The sequence below is a fragment of the Lepisosteus oculatus genome, chromosome 9 (assembly GCF_040954835.1).
Source record: "Lepisosteus oculatus isolate fLepOcu1 chromosome 9, fLepOcu1.hap2, whole genome shotgun sequence".
Classification (NCBI taxonomy): Eukaryota; Metazoa; Chordata; class Actinopteri; order Semionotiformes; family Lepisosteidae; genus Lepisosteus; species Lepisosteus oculatus.
The window spans coordinates 28,416,075-28,435,842 of NC_090704.1; the positions used below are offsets into that span (position 1 = coordinate 28,416,075).

Here is a 19,768-nt window from a genome sequence, read left to right on the forward strand (position 1 = left end):
AATTAAAATCTTCCACAAGGCGTGATTTATGTGTTTTTTTAAGCAAACATCCCAGCACGCTTAGGGTCATATATAAAAATACCGGACTGATCAATGACTATCACCAGCATGGCTTTATGAGCATACCACAGTGACTATAAGAGAGATATGTTTTGCGGTACATTTGGCAGAAGATTCACTAAGACAACTCAACTTCCTGAAGTTTCACGAACAAGGTTGTCTAAGGTAATATCAGCAAAGGGGAGCCGCGCATACACCAGGGTCATGTTTTTGGTTTATTAATTTGAAGTGAAAGATAAGTAACTGCAGATCAAGTGCCTCCAAATTTCAGTCTAGGGCAGGAGCAGGCTGTTTAATTAAAAACGATCTGCAGAGAACTTCACAGAGCAGGATACCATAGTCAGGTTGCAAAAGCATCATTAAACAGTTATTAATAATTTACCTTAAGTTAATAATCACAGAATTTATTAATGATTATTAATCAGACAGATATTTGCCCTTTATACTTTAATAATGTATAATGTACTTGTTAATGCAATCACAATTGTGATCTGCAACCCCTAAAATAAGTTTCTGAAATGTTAAAACCTCAAACAGGGGTTTCGGAATGTGCTTTTAAATAGCAAATTGTAAATGTAATATACAGTAATCATTTAAGGGATATAGACAAACACAGTACTCCCTGTGATGCTTTCAGATAAGTTTTAAAATCCCCTCTGAACTGATATGTAGAAATGGAACATTGTTTTTAAATCTTAATACGTTGCTTTCCACAAGTGTGCAAAACTCTGCTATCCAATTAATATTGTGTGTATTGTAACTATAGATACCTTAAAGCACCATATAGAAAGTCTTAATTCACGTGAATGGTGATTTTAAATGTTCATGTAATCATGTATGAAGTCCCCTGTTACCCTAAAAAGTCACATGGTTGAGCTAGAAATTTCATGTACAAAATGCAAGAGCACTGTATGGGATATTTGACCGTCACATACAGTATAAGAAGTAGTTCTCTGAAGTTCTTCTTGGTAACTTAAATGCCATTTTAAAATAAACATTTGTAATGGTATATACTATTTTCAAAGGTTAATTTGATAATACTGTATTACAAGCCATATACAGTTTAACAGCACACCTTTAAAATGTATATTTTGACCAATCATTAACCTTTTAGCCCTTGTTGTTTCCTAGGAAACTGCATGCAAAAAAGACCTCGTTCACCGAAATGGAAAACAAAACTTACAATTATTAATTTCAACAAATACATCAAATCAATAATTAATTTGGCACATTTTCACAATTGAAACTTCTGAAGTTTATAATAAAAAAAAACTGCTTATCCTTAACCCTGTAATCTGTTTAAAGCAGTAAAACGTATACAGACTTGTCATGCAGGGCCTTACACATTACAGGTGTGGTACAAAAGAGCAGAAACACAAAAAAATATCACTGCACAAGAAAACGGTTTTATAATTTATTATCATAAATTAAAAACCTGATATACAGAAAAAAGAATATATTAATTCAACAAACAAGAATGTAAACCTTAACTATACAGTACTAAAGACACATACTCAAGACCTTCAAATGGGTTATCTGATGTAAATCCATTTTGGACCCCATGGATTTAAAGCTGCCAGAAATAAAGGCATCCCATCCTGCGTACAAATCCAGGTTTTTCACTGCCAAGATGTATCACTATTGTCCATTTTGGCACTTGCCAGTACATCCAGGTATTCACTATGATGTAATTTAATAAGCTGCAATTGAATAAATCACAGAATATCAGTTTAATTACTCTGCTGGACCCTGATTACACCTTTCAAAAATTCACCACAGGGGTATGCTAGATGAAAACATTAATACAAATAAAATCCTCATGCTCATTTCAGCATTTTTATGCAGGATATTTATTCTGCTAAATATTCATATTCTAAAAAGATGAGCGTTGCGTTTGTATCATCCAGAATGCACTTTCACTGGGCATAATCAAGTCTGCCAAAGTGCATCTTGTATAAATTCTAAACTCAAACATAATATTGCTTGAAAAGGTTAGTGAGCAGACCACATCCAATGCAAGAACCCTTTTCCTCCATATTCTTTTGTCATTTTACTCAAAAACAGTTAATGTAAGCAACTGCTGTGAGTAAAACAAAGACATTAAAATCTTCTACCAAGTCACTAAAAAGAGCTTTGAAGTGAGAAAGGGAATTTTACAAGCCAAATTGTAGAAATAAATACACTTTAAGAAATGCGAAATTCTGTAAAACATCACAGGTTTAAATACAACTGAAATCTTCCTGAAACCTGTACAGTTTTTCTAAATGTCAGTCCTTGGCCAATTTACATGTACATTGTGATCACTGCTTCTGTATGCAAGAACAAGGAGAACATACCTTCTCGGGGCCCTGAGCTCAATGATCTCCCCAGATCAGCTCCATTATTTTAAGATACTGCAACAACAGTTTTTATTACCTTCTGAAAGCCCTTCCATTTCAATTACAAGAGTGAAAATGCAATATTTAACACAGTCCAACACTAAAAGAAATTAATTATTCTCAATATCAAGAATATTATTCTAAATACTGATAAGCTTTGTCAACCCAGTGAAGTTCTTCAGAATCAGCAATGGAACATTAACCAGTGGAGAAACTACAGAAGAACATTCAGAATTCAGAATTGAGAACAGGAGGCACTTTACACAAAGGGTTATGGGGGTATGGAACAAGTTATTCAGACATGTTGCTAAACTCAATACTCTGGTTTTGAGTTTACAGCTTCTATTTCCCAAATAGGGCTAGATGGGCCAAATGGCCTCCACTCTTTAGCAACAATATGTTATGATTCTTGAAGAATGCCAAGTACTACTGCTTAGTACAGCTTGGTTTCAAACAACTAGAATCTTTATTACTCAAAAGCATTTAAGCTCAGAGTGGAAGCAGCACAGTAGTAAACAGAGGTACAGAGACGAAGTGGAGGCACTTTTGATTTGATTTTTTTTTTTGCTTAAAAAGCCTCCAAATCAAACAAATCACATGCAAAGAGCCACTTTAAAAGGGTATCTTTTTAAAAATAAGTTTACCAATCTGGTTTAACTAATTGTAAGAAACACTTCAAGAACTATAGCTTGAAGTGTGGTCAGTGTTGCTTCTTTTGGCCTGAACAAGGTAGCCCTTTGATTTTATGATCCCTCTGCTTTTGACGATGACAGAATAGCGCAAAACCCACTCCAGCGACCAGTCGGCTACCAGGAGCTCCTTCACGCTTTCCTGCACAGCTGCTTGGAAGCTTGTGGCAGAAATCAGCTCTAAGGGGAACAAGGTACAGAAACGAATTTGAATGCAGATTCAGTTCAATACAGTAAAGTTAACATATTTGCAAACATACTTCCAGGGTGTTGGTATATCAGGCAAAGGATGATCTTTTCCCAACTGTACAAAGTATTCATATCTTATAAAGTGTAATTCAAAACCCAAAATTTGACATGGAACATGCCCAAATGTACAGTGCCTTCAGAAAATACTCACCCAAACCCCCCCATTTTTGAAGATGTTCCGATCACAATTTTTCATTTGCTAAACTTTCGCAGGAATTACATTAGGTATTCTGTATCAGCTATGCACATTTGGATTTAGAAATTTTCACTCATTCTTCCTAGAGATTTGCTCAAGCTCTGTTAAACTGGATGGGCACTTCTCACCTTTGGGGTCATTGTGGGTGAGTAGCTGGATGTCACACTCCTTTGCGAACGCGGTCAGGTCTGGAGGCATCACACAGCAAGAGGCCAAGTTCACCTGATTGCTGCTGGGCTTTACCTAAAGAAGGAAAAAAGTGCATCACTCCACCTCAATAAGAGTGCATTTAAAAGTATGGCAATAAGCTTGAGGTCTTTACATGTCACCTCTCCAAAAACTAAAATACCTTTATTTCATACAAGGTCTAAAGTAGCCCCCTGGATTGATCTGTACCATTTAAGGGTTTATATACTCGGATCAAATTTCCTCTTAATCACTTCTGTAGTTCCTTTTAACCCATATATGAGAATCCTCCAAGACCAGGAAGCTCATTTCTAAGTCAACAATATCCCTTGTGTGGTACGGAGACCAATATGCAGCACCATATTGTTCATTCAAAAGGCAGATCTCATGTCCAACCTCAGGTAGACAACATCACCATCTTAGCCCACCCACGTCAGCAGCTGTAATCATCCATGTGCCGTTTACTTTACAGTTACTAGCTCACGTGAAGTTAAGACTTGCATTCCTTGCATCACAAATTTCATTTTACACACTGCTCTATATACCAAATTGAAGGTCTACAACCCCATTTTCAGAATATGGTGATGCCATTTCCTCAAAACTGTTCTGTAAGAAACCTGGTATTATAGCCTGAATTGTATTTGTAAAATTCAGGCATCCTCCCCCCATCACACCCATTAATATGAACTCAAATCATACCACACAAAATGTTTCACTGGGTTAATTTAACTTCCATATCTTCATAATGTACTGCAATTCCCTACACTATCTACAAATTAAAGATGTAGTTCTTTTTTCAAATTGAATCTATCAAGAGCTCCTACCAATCTTTGGCACAATTATTTTCAGTTTACCACTGCTAAATCCTGGAACAATCTGCAGAGTGAGTTGAAACTAGTCACTTTCACAGCTGAGCCTCATTTCAGTTGCATGATTAAATTGCCACGTCCTGTTAGGAGATGACCAATTAATACAATGTAATGAACCTTTTATCACTATTATGCCTTCTGTTCAATAATGTATTGTGATCTTTAGTCAGGACTTTGACAAAAGAGAAATCATTCTCAAATGACTTATCTTGTTAAAGATTATTGTTTTTTGTTATGCGACTTTAAATCATGAATAGTTTACTAACAGTTTAATTAAATGTTCAGGGAAGGTGATCAGCAAACAAACTGAGGCTATGTTCTGGACTTGTAAAGTCATTAACTTTGCATACCCTCATTTATATCCATCTATGAAGTGCGTAAATTTATTATGTATGCAACAATCGGTGATTTGTGAAGGACATTTTCTTTAAAAGGCGCTATATAAAAATATTGATTCACCAACTACAATTAGTCGATTCACTAAGTTTATGGTGCAGTCTGATATTTTTCAAGCCAACCACTATTTTTAAAACAATCAGCTGAAGAAGATTTAAAAGAACCATGAAAGGAAAGGACTGAAAAAGTATTCAAAATATCAGTTTAAGCAATCTCAGAAATTAAGAGCAACATGCTCATGTATGTAAGCTGGATCAAGTGCTAGATCCATATACACCACAATTAGACACATGGGAAGATAAAAATTAAATATCTTAAAGAATTCTACGGATACTTCCAAATTAGGCACTATGCAAATAGTTGGGTAAAACAACCAAATACAGAGCAAGGTAAAAAATTGCTTGATTGTTTTATAGCTTCTTATTAGCAATGAAATCAGAAGAAAACTATAATAACACTAAAAATATTAATAGCATATGCATTAGCATTAAGCATTAAGAGCATATGCAGATTTCAACAAAGCTCCACCAGTTTTTCAGTTGGAAGAACCTGACTCGTCTTTTATCACTCCTAAAATTCAAACAAACAAAAAGGAAGCAGTTCACAATATTTGAGTCTATGAGGAAAGCAAGTAGCAACTAATTTACATGTTATTTTTGGGCATGACCCTGAATATAACTATATTGGAAATCCATACATCCCCGTAATAACATAGTAAACCTAGAAATACATTTGAATTCTGTTATATATTTGAGTAATGTTACTTTTGACTACTTGGAAATTCCAAGTAGCAAGAAATTCTTTCAGCTGCTAGTAAGAAAACTATCAAAAGAAAATGGTTTACTAAAGAACCCCAAACATCAGAACAATGGATCACCTTTTCTCTTGGGTTACAGGCAGAGATGTTTAGCAAATACTGACAAGCCTAGACAGGGTTTGTTCTGTGAAAGAAGATAAAGCACTTTTTTGTCTGAATTTTGGGTTGTTCTGTTTTTTTCTGACTGTATTTTTATATGTAACTTCCCATCTACACTAGCATAATGTACATTGTTAATAATATAAAAAATAATCATTGTAAAATTAAAGATTAAAGCAATAAATTGTTTTTTTATGTGTTTTATTTGTAAATCTTTTCCTTGTTAAACAAAAAGTTCAAAACAATTTGGCTCATAACAGGTGAAGTGGGTGAGGCTTATGGCCTTGTTATAGCATTGCAGTCATTACCTGTGCCCATGTGTACAGCTGCTCAAGAAGAGCTTTGTCCAAGTCAGAGGTGCCAATGGCAGCGATCTTCTGGCTCTGGACTAACCTCTCCAGTTCCTCCCAGAGAGGCTGCAGGTGTTCCAGGGACAGGCTGTCTCCCTCCAGGAGTGGAGGTGGGGCAATGATCACAGAGTCCAGCTGGGCCACCCCCAGGGCTGAGCAGGCTGCCAACATGACATAAAAACTCAAAGCTCTTCTTCGGCACTTTTTGCAAGTCAATGGTTGCCAATGCTGGTCCTTGTGGGCAATATCCTGCTGGTTTTCATTCCAGCCAAGCTTATTTACCTAACTGAAGCCGTCAACATGGAATGGAACAATGTATCTAGTTTTTCTTTGCCTTTCAGCATGGAGTAACCCTTTACCTATTCCTAAACCTGTTCCTAATCATATTACATCAATTGGGTAACAGTACTTAGCTGGAAAAAAACAACACTTATGCAGGTCTCCAGGACATGATTACCTGTTATAGGTGACTGTACAACACCTTCAATCAGAGGTACATAAACTTGGTAATTCTTGCAGGTTTCCTTCCAACTGTTAATGACCGAAGCCAGCCAGTTAGGAGCTTAAACTGGACCAGTTTAACAACTGCTCACGGTTCTTTAGGTGCTGCTGCCTTAAAGAGACCTAGAAAACCTGCAGACACACTGGCCCTTGAGAACTATGACTGACCTGCTTTATATCCAAAGCAGCACGTAATTAAACATTTTCTAGTTTTCCAATTACATTAATGAATGAAGATTAAGCAACAGAGTTTTAACCGAAAGAAACATCAGATCACATTCTGAGGTCTTTAATGGAGCAGACATCAAAGAATGCCAATGTGGACAACTAATGGGGTCAGCATTAGAGAATTATTATAAACTCACTACAGTATTATACGTAATACTATTTATTAAGAGTTTGAACATATTTTAACTTAGACAGAATAGACATGTTCTTTCATGCTGCACTTACCCATTTCTACTGCATCCCTGATGCAGGAACAGTTTGACCCACTGAGAAAAAGCTTCACTGCAAGTAAGGACATATTGAAGAGATCAGACTAACAAGTTTCCAGAAAGTAGAAAATAAAACACTCCAACCATCTAAAATTAAGTGTAGAACATTAACACACTGAACATTCAAAATACAGCACTGATGCAGATGTGAATTAATGATTTACCATTTCAACAAAATATGTGCAAGAATAAACAAACATTATGTTGTAAAGTAGTTCAGGTGGGTAGCTGCATCAGCATGCGTAGGCTGCTAAGGAACAAGTAATAGGTTTATTCCATACTGAAAAGAGAAGAAAGAAAACACAATGGCTCCACAGCCGAAATAGTGTTTTCTTTCTTCTTTTTTCAGAATGTAATTAACATATTACTTGCTCCTTATATAGTAAAGAATGTGCAAATGAATGTACTTTTACTAAAATGTTACTCTACAATTTCTTTGTAAACTATGCGGTTTATTAAAAGGAATTCTTATAAACTATTTATTTAAATTGAAGCATGATTTTCTATTACAATGCAAGACACAAGTTCCTGAGGGAATATAAAAAGTGGTAACAAAAATTACCCTTAGAGGAAACAGTTTCTATACCATTACAGAACCAACCAGTACCATACTAAAACACAACCTTTGGGCTTGGCATGATACAAATAGCCATTTCTTTGCTCCATTTTGAAAAATATTCCAAGGCTCCTATAATCCAGGAAATCCAGGACATGGTTCTCCATTACTTTGGATTAACTGAGCTCTAAATGACTTTAGTCAAAATAAAAACAGGTTCTTAGCCTTGAACTACGAAGGCATTTTACCTGAAACCTTCAGTTCCTCCCTTTCTTCAGGAGTGATAGCCTCTGTTGGTTGGGTCAATGTACAGTTCAGCGTGTCAGGCAATTCCTAAATAAAAAAAAATACAAATAAAACCATTTTATTTTACAAAAACTACTCACCATTGTCTACAAATTTGGAATACAGGACTATGGAAAATTTGTGTTGTTTTGTTGGGAAAAAAAGCTCTATAATTCCACCTTTCCATTATCTAATTGGTTTACGCAGTACGGGTTGTGGGGGAGCAGAAGCCTATTCCAGCAAGCAAAGGCATAAATCAGGATATGTCCTAGTCAGGACTCCATTGCAGAGCTCTATAGTTGCTGATATTAAATTATTAAATCTGCAACAATCTCTTCAAAAAGTGTCAAACTGCACCTAATGCCCCGAACGTGATTAGCAGACATTATTTTGGAGAACAGAAAATCCCAGATTAATATAATTTAATATATCTGAACTTTCCAGAGCATGAATTCTTTAATACAGCCATTTCCTGGGCCTAGTTTGTTATTAGCATGTTTTGGGAAATTAGAGGCAAGGCAGGACTACACACTAGACAGCCAGTCCATTGTATATTTATTCACATCTGGGGGCAATTTAGGGACAGCAAGTCTTTGAACTGTGGGAGCCCACAAAGGAAACAGGAGTGTCCACAGAAAACCCACATGAATACAAGGAGGACATCCCAGTCTAGAATTGAACACAGGAACTGCATCATGCACTGTGCTGACTTGACCACCCCAACCTAAGATGTCTTTTCACCACTACAGACTAAAAAGCTTCCTACAGTACAAATTCACTAAATACTGCTGCTATATTCATGTGCAACAACCGGGGTTGTGAGTAAATTCCTTGACTGGCCTTCTACTTTGTAACAAAAGCCTCCACAGAAGAAGAGATTTCCTTTCATTTATGAACTTCACAGAAGAAGATAACTTCTGATCACCAAATACAAAAGTGAAATTATAAAAAACAGCCACTTTTCCAAAATCTGCTTTATTAGCAAGGTCAGTTAGATGCTAAGCCCATCTTTGTCTGTGAGCTCTGATGGCATTTGGCAGCGTTTCATGCTTAACTTGCTGAAGAATTCCTACCTCAAAAAATTTGCTTTGCATCCCAAAAAAACCTAAGAAAAAACCCTGCTGTTCTCAGCTCTTTTTTTTGTCCATGAGGGAAACTTTACTATGTCCCTTAATCCTAACAATCTTCCTCCTAATCACATCCCAGGTGGGGATATGAAGTTTTGAAATTAACTTCCATTCAAAACAATACCTGTGAGGCAAAGCAATACCTTCTGAGATTAATTTTTGACAAAAAAAGCAAAGACTACTAAATTTGTACTAAAAATGGCAATATTGTAAAAAGCACAAAATTCCAAAAAGGTGAAATTTCAAATACTCTATTGGATGTTTAACATACAAGGACATTATTTTACAGACAGGAAAGAAGGACTACAATTTTATTTTATTTTTCCAGCATCTCCATTTGTCTTTCAAAGCTTTCTGGATAACGGTATTATTACAGGATTTCATCAGAATGACACTCTAATGAGCTTTCACTTTGTGTTTGTAAGACCCCTACACACTGACTGAGCCTATAAAAACAGATTTGGTGACCTCAGCAAAACTCAGGCAATGGCTTAAAACTAGTTTCAAACGCCATTGCGGAATAGTAACCTTTTCAGTCTTCAGTGTGAAATGAAATGTCAATACAGATGTAAAGTAAAGCTAAAAAAAAAATGTCAACGAAAGTATACTACAACTCCTGGAGTATATAAACAATGCACTGCATACATCATATGTTTTGATGTATGAAACAGAGAGGGAGGGAAACAAAATCAACCTAAAATTAATCAATGACAACAACACATTAAGAATATAAATCTTCAAATAAATTTACCCTACTTTCACAGAGATGTAAACACCTAAGCACCCTTCCAGAAACAGACTTAAAAATAATCAGATGCCTGACAGTCTCTTAAGCAGGACTAGGAATGTACCAAAAATAAAGAATTTCTAAAAATGAAGAACTTTGAAGTCAGATGGTAATCTGCTGTCAAGGACAGAGTTCTCATTGAGCTATAGCTAACAGACAACACACTACAGTACGTCTACTCTGAATGCCACTGCTTATTTACAAATAAAAGTGCTGGGGGGAGTGAATAAAACATCCATACTGGTATTTGAAACAAAATACCCTTCGGGACATACCATTTCGGAAGTCGTATAAAACGATTTATCTCATAGTAGATTATGAGCTCCCAATAAAGGAAACCATAAGTGTGAAACTTCACAGCAGACAACCGTTTCAGACTCACCCTTTCAAGACTGCAGTAATCTGCTAAACTGCTGATGCTTCTCAGCACTGATATTCCATAACAATTATTAGTTACTCGAAAGTGAATTTTTTAATGGAACTGTTGCTGCCTGAATCAGTCAGTGAGGTGGATTAAAACCTCTTTAGCATTGAAGGAGACAATGCTATTTATTTTCTCAAATAAATCAAAGGATTGTAAATTTAATTGAGAACAAGTAAAGGTTTATTCCATGCTGAAAAGAGAAGAAAAGAAACATGTTGTTTCGGCTGTGGAGCCTTCTTCGTGTAGGAAAACCCTCTCTCACACGCGAAGAAGGCTCTACAGCCGAGACGTGTTTCCTTTCTTCTCTTTTTCAGCATGGAATAAATATTTACTTGTTTCTCTGCAGCCTACGCATGCTGACACAGCTACCTACTTGCACTATTTAAAAGACAAGTCAATGTAACAATCTCCAATGTTCAAATGGAAAACAGTTATAGAATATCTCGGGGTGCATTAATTTTCTGCATCACAGATGTTCTTCTTTGCTTTTCTATTGTTATAAATAATTTATATTTATGTAATATTTATGCATTTTATACAATTGTCTTTGCAGATATGACATGCGGTGCTCTGGATGAATATAGTGGACTCTTCTGTAATATGTGTTAAGCTAGTGCTGGATGTATGACCACAGTCTTGCATCTGGATTTCTGCTATCGAGCATCTCAACACAGAAAGGAGATCAGAGAAAACAAATTTAGTGCAGCAATCAAATCATTTCATACCACTTGTCTGAGATCAGTCCTCTTCCTAAGTCTGATTGGTTATACAGTAGTCAATACTGCTTATTTCCCACCCTGGGTAGTTCATAATTAAACTATGTTAAAGTTCCAGCAATTAAAAAAAGTATTTTAACAAAAGCAGCCATATGTCCCATTGTCTAAAAATAATTAGCAATACCAAAAAATCTCAATGATTAAAAATAAATCCCAGCATTTCTATACTCTTATTCCAAAGGATCCTAAATCATTTTACATACAGCACAGGGCCTACTTCATTTACCACTGAAGTGCATTAAGATTTCATTTTGATTCGATAAGAAACTGTAAATCTCAGCCATGTTAATTCAATCCTGGGCAAAAGCAAAAGTTCTAAGAACACTATTTTCCTTGAGGCATTCAGACACGCAGAGAAGTAACATTGTGCTTACAAGAGGTAAATACACTAGGAGATCACCTAAACATCATGAACGTTTCGCACGACAGTGGGATAATATACACAGTACTACAGTAATAGTACAATATTTCCCATGTTCACTTCTAAGAGAATTAGGTCCTTACCAAAACTGGATAAAGCCTGAAATAAAGGAGCGTTAAGGCCAGGTCAGTGAACAAATGTTTTGAATATTTCATTTGTAATACTGCATTCTAAATGAAGTAGAGGGGCCCAGATAGTACTTTGCACACAATGCATAAGTCATAAAAAGTTTGTTTCTTTATGTCATGTGAGCTGTTCTGTTCTTGCAAGTCTTGTCATTTGCTTATTTCAGCACCAAAAAAAAAGCAACTCTGCTGAATTCATAGAATTCCATGAAACTAAAAATAAAGGAACTGATTTAGACTTAACTAAAGAAAAATGGTTTTTACTTAAGGCACTTCATGAAACAGTTTAAATCTGATCACTTCCTGGAGAATATATAAGGGAAAATCAGCTTTTCTTCTATTACATTTTTAATAACTTTAAAATGAGATCACTACGCATTGGTTAGAACAGCCAGGTACGACATAATTTCTCTCTCCAAGCTGTGATCTTAAACATTTAAAGCCAAAATCAGCACTTTAAACAACATTTTCAGCCTCTTAACACAAATAAAAAAATGAAACATTTGCTAAAAGCCTGGATATAATCGTGTAAGGAGGCTGAGGTAACAATGTAGCTGCCCTCATTTTATTTCTAGATTTAGGTCTCTTCAGTTTCTATGTGAATTTCCCCATCTGCCCATCTCCCCTTAAACTAGTTAAATTAGTAGCAATGGAGTCATCGATAGATCCTTATTTAGAGACAAGCATTCATCTTGGCCCTTCATATTTAGATTGCTTTATTAGCTTTAAGTCTACTGATTTCATCATTGCATCCCACACACATCTGCAGGTCTCCTTTTACCTGGCAAACGCAACCTTTCAGCCACAAAAAAATCTAATCGAGAGCTAAACTATTAAAATGACAGCCCGAAATGCGAGCAAAACAGGCTTAGGGGTGAGCAAACAGCATCACCTGTAAATATCTCAAAATTAGCAGAGCTTTAGAGTTTTTACTTGGGAGATAAAAGGGGCTTCTTCTAAATTTAATGATTTAGGGATAAACCCTAAGTGCTTAAAAATAAAGCTTTTTGATTGGTTTATATTGAGGTAAAAAAATGTCCAAACATAAAGACATTCAGAAATGCCTTCTTTTTGACAATATATCGTTTGTTGCTTCGTGTGTACCATTTCACGTTTTATTAAAATGACAGGTGCTTGACTCACGGAAATAAAAAACATATTATATTGTGACTTGAGCCATTTCACTTCAGTGAAAAAAACGAGTGAATAAGTTCTTAATATTATTTTAATGCAGCCTTAAGGTATGAAGTATGAAATCTCTCACATGTTACAATGGCTCAGAAGAGAACTGTAAAGTTCTGTAAAGCCTGGAATAGCTCATACTGATACAGTGTGAGACAGGAGCCTTACTATATCCACCTACAGTGGTGCCTGCTGTAAGACTCAGCACACAGGCCACCACAGAGAACAAGCAGCCTCACCTTGTCCACAGCAGAGGGAATTTTAGAAGACCACTCACTCAGGGTGGCTGTAATGCAGTCCTGGAGCTGAAAGAGAGGGAGAAAGATAATGTTGTGCATCAACATCGAATTTGTTTTTCCCAAAATAAGAGCTATTTCTATGCATTAATTACACAATCTCTGCCGAAAGCACAGGTGTATTTTAAAGACTATATGATGTTTCTTTTTATAGTTTGGATTTTGCATCGAATGTAAATAGCCTTGGACAATGACGTCAGCTAAACGAATATTAAATTAGTAACCAGGATCACTGTTGAGGAGAAAGTGCATGTCATCTAATAAATCGGGTCATTTAAATCGCTTATCAAGTGATTTTTTTACTCTTCCACGTATTTTAATGACAGTAGTGCACTAATAATGTATATACAGTGAGTTATACTACCTAAAAGAGAAACCTCTTGATCACTTTGGGTGTTATTTATTCTCATTACATACTGTACCGAGTCTTGTTTTAATCGGGTTGCTCACAACATGTGTATATTACCATCTTATATTTTCATATTGACATCATGTTATTAAAGAGCCCAAAACCAGAAGAATGTATTCAGCGAGTCATTAATCCCATCACAACGATATTCCAGGAATTGACGTGAACAGAAATCGAACTTTTCACAGTGGGATCTAATGATTTAAAGCAGAAAACAGGAGCTGAGGGTGGCGTTAAACCAAGAACAGGTGCTAAGGGTGCCGTGCGGGTGGCGAAGAAGCCGGATTCACCTGCTGACCTCAACGCAGTGGGATTACAATGTTTTCCCGTACCAATCACAGCCCTGTAACCCCCCTCCAACACCACGCCGCAGACCTCACTAAAAAAGGCCCAGTGCCACCCTCTCTTTCCTGTCGCTTCAGACTCACTTGTCTGGCTTCCAAGCGCCTAGTTAACCTCGTCTCTTCCGCTACCTTGCTGTAACGATTAACCAACCTACCTCCTCACTTGGCGAAGAAGGGCATTTCTTCTTTAGGCGGCTTCGGTTCACCAGGTTCCCTGTGTGCAGGTTCAGAGTTGTAGCATGGTTCAGCATTAATCTGGCGCTGGCGCTGTGATTTTCCATGTGTGTAACAAAGATGCGCGGCGACCACCAAACTTGAACAGCGACAGCTACAACAAACACTCCAGTTGACTCCAGACAGCAGCCCCCCCACCGGAGTCTTTCACTGTAACTTTCCAATGACTCTGCAGAGAAGGTTCACTCGGTGATAAAGAGGCAGTGGTGAGATATCGACACGCCCACTTGAATGATGAGGCATGAAGGAAATCCCGGAGAGGAGGTTTTGTAAGGATCCGTGTAAAAAAATACTAGATCGCTGGACAAGAACAGTACTGTACACAGTAACTAAGGTTACTGTGTCACGGGGAAAAGTCGAGACAGTTGCTGAGTCATCCTGAATCTCTGCAGTAAAGGATGTTATGCTGTGTCATGTCTTTATTGCGTGTTTCTATTAACCAATTTTTATTTCAACGACATTCTGATACCAAGTTAGTAGCTTTTTTAAAATAAGTAGGTTTCTAAAACAGGGGCTATTTACCTTGACAAAGTATTTTTTTAATTTCACTGTTTTAATTGTATTTAATTTGTATGACATTGTATCGTTACTGTTCCACATGTATTATATTTTGTATATATGTTTTTAAATTATACGTTTGCCATTTCCTCGAATTTGAATTGTGTTATTACAATACCACAGCACTGACCTGAATACTATTTTTTCTAATATTGTAATATTGCAGCACTGTGCTGTGTTGTGTTTAAACAGTACAATTACATTATAGTAGTGATCTCCTGAAATGTTTCTATTGCAATATCACACTTCTGATCTATTTAAATTATATTAGTACAATATTACAACACTAACCTGTATATTTCTAATGAACAATTGCAGTATTTAATACAGCATTGACCTATACTGCATTCAATTTATATAATTGCAATTTTACAGCACCGACCTATATAGTATTCATTTCATATTACAATATTACAGCACAGACCAGTATTGTATTCAAATTGTAGTTCTGCAGCATTACAACACTGATCTCTAGTTTTGATATTGTATTGTATTTTTGCTAGGCAAATGAATCATTTTGATCAGAAAAAATATTTACAGGTAACTCAAAAAATTAATTTTTCAATTATGTGTAGAAAAGAACAGCTGACAGGACTAGCCTACAAAAAGCAATTCTAATCCTGTTTATGCACCTTTCATAATGTTTATCTAAAATAGCTATACCATCTTTTATTGTTGTCTTCTCTCATTTTACAATATATCACAAGGTAGCAACTGCTTCTTTACAGTTGCACAGCTATGTATATTGGAAAAAATATATTCAATTATTTTTAAAGTATAGAATACAATTCTATTTAGTGGAGAACACTGGATAATAAAACAAAGATTTAAATATTGTCAACTGGAAAAAAACACTCCACCAAAAAATACCAATAAATGTTAAGAAACTCTGGCAATTCTTATGCAGGGTAGAGGGTTAGACCTTCTCTCAATCCAGCATGATTGTGATCAGTAAACACCTTTATAAAAGAAATGAACAAATAGTTCACCATATTTCCTACAAGACAAACTTGACATTTCATTGAGTGAAAATGAGTTGAAACAGGTGAAATAAACATTACATTTAATAGTATTTTCAAATTAACTTTTCTGAATACTTAGTACATTACAGAGTGGAATGTATGCTTGTTTGCATTTGGAAAATTTTGGGGAGTGGCAGGCTATTCAGTGTTTGGCTGTTTAACCAGCAAAATCCAGCAATGCTAAAATTGTTTTTTTTTTAATTTAGTAGTAAAGGATTATCTTATCTATTCAAACAGCACATTCTTCTCATGCCACCCACCTTTATCCTCTGATGACTTCCAGAAATGTAAACATGAGACTGGGAGACTGAAATAAGAGTATAGCATTTACAAAGGTTTTACAAAGACCAATGGTTATCTGTGAGGAGGTAGTTTTGCTCATGTTGACTGATCTTACCATAATTATTGTAAAGGAGCAATTACAAATTGCTTATTCATCTAATGAACCATGACACATCAGTTTTTAAAAGACCTCCAGAATCCTTCCTCGGTCCTAAATACACTACTTAGTTCGAACTTGTCAGTGTTACAGTTAGTCTTGAAGTAGGTTTCTTGGTTAGTTTTATGATAGGCTTATATCAAGCCCCACCTGAGTTCAAGTTTAAAAGAACTGCACCACTACTTTTATATTTCGGGGATAGAAGCACTCAGCATTGATGAGCGCATTTTAAAACAACGATAAAAGTAAAATACAGAGAGTAACTTGTAAAACCTCCAATTTCCATCACAAAATAGATCAAATTTCCAGTTATGAGCTGCACCATAGTCTGCAATTCAGAACAAGGCAACAGAATGTTCAGTGACGTAAAGTGGCCCTATTACATTGCAAAGGCTTGTGAATACACCTCTTTTAATCCAACAGAAATATTGCACTCGATTGTGAGAGGGTTTTGCTGACAAATACTACTTGGAACATTTCTGAGGTAAAATTAATGCTGCACAACCTGTATTCACTTGTATGTTGCATGACATTAGTCATTACAGTGAACTCCTGCTCTTCTCATGATGAGACCTAGGATTTGAGACAACATAGCAACTTAAATACTTTCACAAAGTTCCCGGCTTTGTGCATAATTCAAAATTCTATAACATCCATTAATTTGTTACCATGGTTTCAGTTCAGTTTATTGTCATATGCACAAATGCAACAAAATGCTTGTTTGCATGTATGCTTCAATACAAAGACATTAAGGAAACACCAAAAACATAAACACAGAACAGCAGCAGCAACAACAAAAACAACAAGTTAAATAACATACAACTTAGAAATAAAAACATCAGTGTAAGTCACTGGTAGGGGTAGAGTTCAGTAATCTGACAGCTTGCGTGAAGAAACTGTCTCTGAATCTGGAAGTCCGAGCCTTTATGCTCCTATAACGCTTACCAGAGGGAAGGGGGGAGAAAAATGAGAAACCAGGATGACTGGTATCCTTAGAGATACTTCCAGCCTACCTGAAACAGCAAGTTGTAAAAATGTCTGAAATAGAGGGGAGGTGTATTCAAATGATAGACTGGGCTGACCTGATCACCACCTGTAATGCCTTCTGGTCAGACAATGAGCTGCTGCCAAACCACATTGTAATACCACACCTGAGCAACCTCACAATAGCACACCTGTGAAATATGGTAAGGACAGTTGAAGATAGACCAAATGTTTTCAACTGTCTGAGGAAGTAAAGGCACTGTTGTGCCTTCTTTGTAGCTCCAGTTACACGCTGGGACTACGTTAAATCATTAGCAATGAAAGTACCCAGGAACGTGAAGCTGCTAACGATCTCAACAGCCAACCCAATGATGTAAATAGGGGTGTGATCCCCACCCTGCTTTCTAAAATACATGACCAGCACTTTGCTTTTGCTGAAATTGAGGGAGAGATTATTGTCAATGCACCACCCCACCAGGTTCCTGACCTCATCCCTGTAATCATAAGCAGATCGGGTAGTTAGGGTTAGAGTTCAGAAGATCTGAACTCTAACCCTAACTACCCAAACCCTTAGCTAGGGTTAGGGTTAGTATTGTTAGAAAACATAGAGGATGTTTGATGGCATGGCTGTATTTTAGGGGGGTATCGGATTTCTATGTGTTCCACAAACAAATGCTTTGGGACTTCAGGATCTGAAGGAGGCTTTTGAACCAGCTCTTGAAGAGTGTGGGGTAAGTTTTTTTTTCTTATTTTGATGTCTTGAAGTTTTATCTTAACTGGGTCTTTGGTTGGTTGTTTCGCTTTTTTGGCCATGGTGGCCTCCCTGGCCGAGGTGTGCCACTTCTTTTGTGTTAGGTTCGAGTATAGGGAGGGAAGATATGGGGAGCACTCGGGTGTCCTTTCTCACTTAGATTTTTCTGAAGTCACTAGGACAGCCAGTTCCTCTGATTCCAATGCCCTTTGCCTTAAGCATAAGACAGCTCAAATGAGACAGGTACTGTTAAAGGAATAGAAAGACCCAACCTTCTCAAATATGACCCAAATAAAAACCTACTTAAAAAATAAGCTTTCCCTTGTCCCATAGTGGCAATTCGAAAATGGCTAGCCACATAATTACAAATCAGGAATAAAAATATATCTGGCATCCCTACACCCCCTGCCTCCACCCTTCTTGTAAGCACCTCTCTCCGGACCCTCTCACATTTTGAACCCCCCAAAAAACTAAACAGAAGCCTGTTAAGTACTGCTAGCACTGATCTTGATGGGAAGAACACTAAGCGAACATACAAAATCAAGTTTAGGACCACTGCCTTTATGACCAGTACTCTGCCCTGCAAAGTCAGAGATCGCAAAGACCATAACCTATTTTTTTTCTGCACAGTTTTAACTAATTACTGTCCCCGGACCCCTGCCCGCCAAAGACGGTTCCCAGTACTTTAACACTATCCGTACAAACTCGAACTCCTAGATCTCCTTGCACCTCCTCACACCAACCGTTAAAAAGCATAAGTTCCGACTTGTCTCTGTTTAGTTTTGCACCTGATGCTGCGCAATAATCTTCAGTGACTCACAGAGCTAGATCTATGCTCTTGTTGTCAGAACATAAAATTGACACATCATCCATATGTAATACTGTCTTAACCTCTAGGCCCCCACTGCCTGGAATGACCACTCCCTTTATTCCTACTTCCCTCCTCAATGCCTGTGCTAGTGGTTCAATACAGCACACAAAGAGAATCGGCAATAACAGATATCCCTGTCGGACACCGCAGCTGATTCTCACTGCTTTTGATAGAAACACATTAACAATTATTCAGCTATTGACATCCCTATACAGCAGTCCCACCCTCTCTATGAATCCTTGTGAGCACTTTAAACAAGTACTCATGCGAGACCTGGTCATAAGCTTTCTCAAAGTCTAAATTTAGTAAACTTAGCCGAATGCCTCGGTCTCTCACGTAACAGATGGTGTCACGAAGCAGTACTAAGTTGTCCGTGATATGCCTCCCCGCCACCGCACAGGATTGATCTGGGTGAATGATGCTTCCCAGTGCTATTTTCAAGCGTAGTGTCAAAAACTTGGCATATAACTTAAAATCACAGTTCAGTAAGGTTATGGGCCTCCAGTTCTTCAACTCCGTATGATCCCCTTTCTTATAGAGGAGTGTCACCACTCCCATTCTAAAGGTCTCTGGCAGCTTTTCTAGATCATTGAATTCCTTTAAAACCTTCCACAAATCAGTCCCCAAAATATCCCCAAACCTCTTGTAAAACTCAAGGGGGAAGTCCATCCATACCCGGTGTCTTCCCCGACTTGCAGGTATGTAGACTTGCTGTTAATTCTTCCAGGGTCAAGTCTGCAGACAAGCTTGACCACTCCTTCCCTGTCTCTTGCATTCCCCTCACAAACCTATCTTGCAATAATACAAAAGTCTTCTTCCGTCCAAATAAATCTCCGTAAAAACTCTCTGCCGTAGCTACCATGTCCTTAGTTGAGACCTTAAGATTGCCA

At 37.0% G+C, this 19,768-nt stretch overlaps 1 protein-coding gene across 1 annotated transcript; it reads right to left on the bottom strand.

Moving 5' to 3' along the window:
• Window positions 1–1,460: 1,460 nt before the first annotated feature.
• On the bottom strand, window positions 1,461–14,565 carry gclm (glutamate-cysteine ligase, modifier subunit). The gene is made up of 7 exons (XM_006635254.3): window positions 14,175–14,565; window positions 13,210–13,275; window positions 8,092–8,176; window positions 7,244–7,300; window positions 6,248–6,450; window positions 3,701–3,815; window positions 1,461–3,307 (listed from the first exon to the last, which is right to left on the bottom strand). Exons 1-7 carry the CDS (start codon window positions 14,298–14,300, stop codon window positions 3,114–3,116), a joined length of 846 nt encoding a protein of 281 aa, XP_006635317.2. The 5' UTR covers window positions 14,301–14,565; the 3' UTR covers window positions 1,461–3,113.
• Window positions 14,566–19,768: the final 5,203 nt, after the last annotated feature.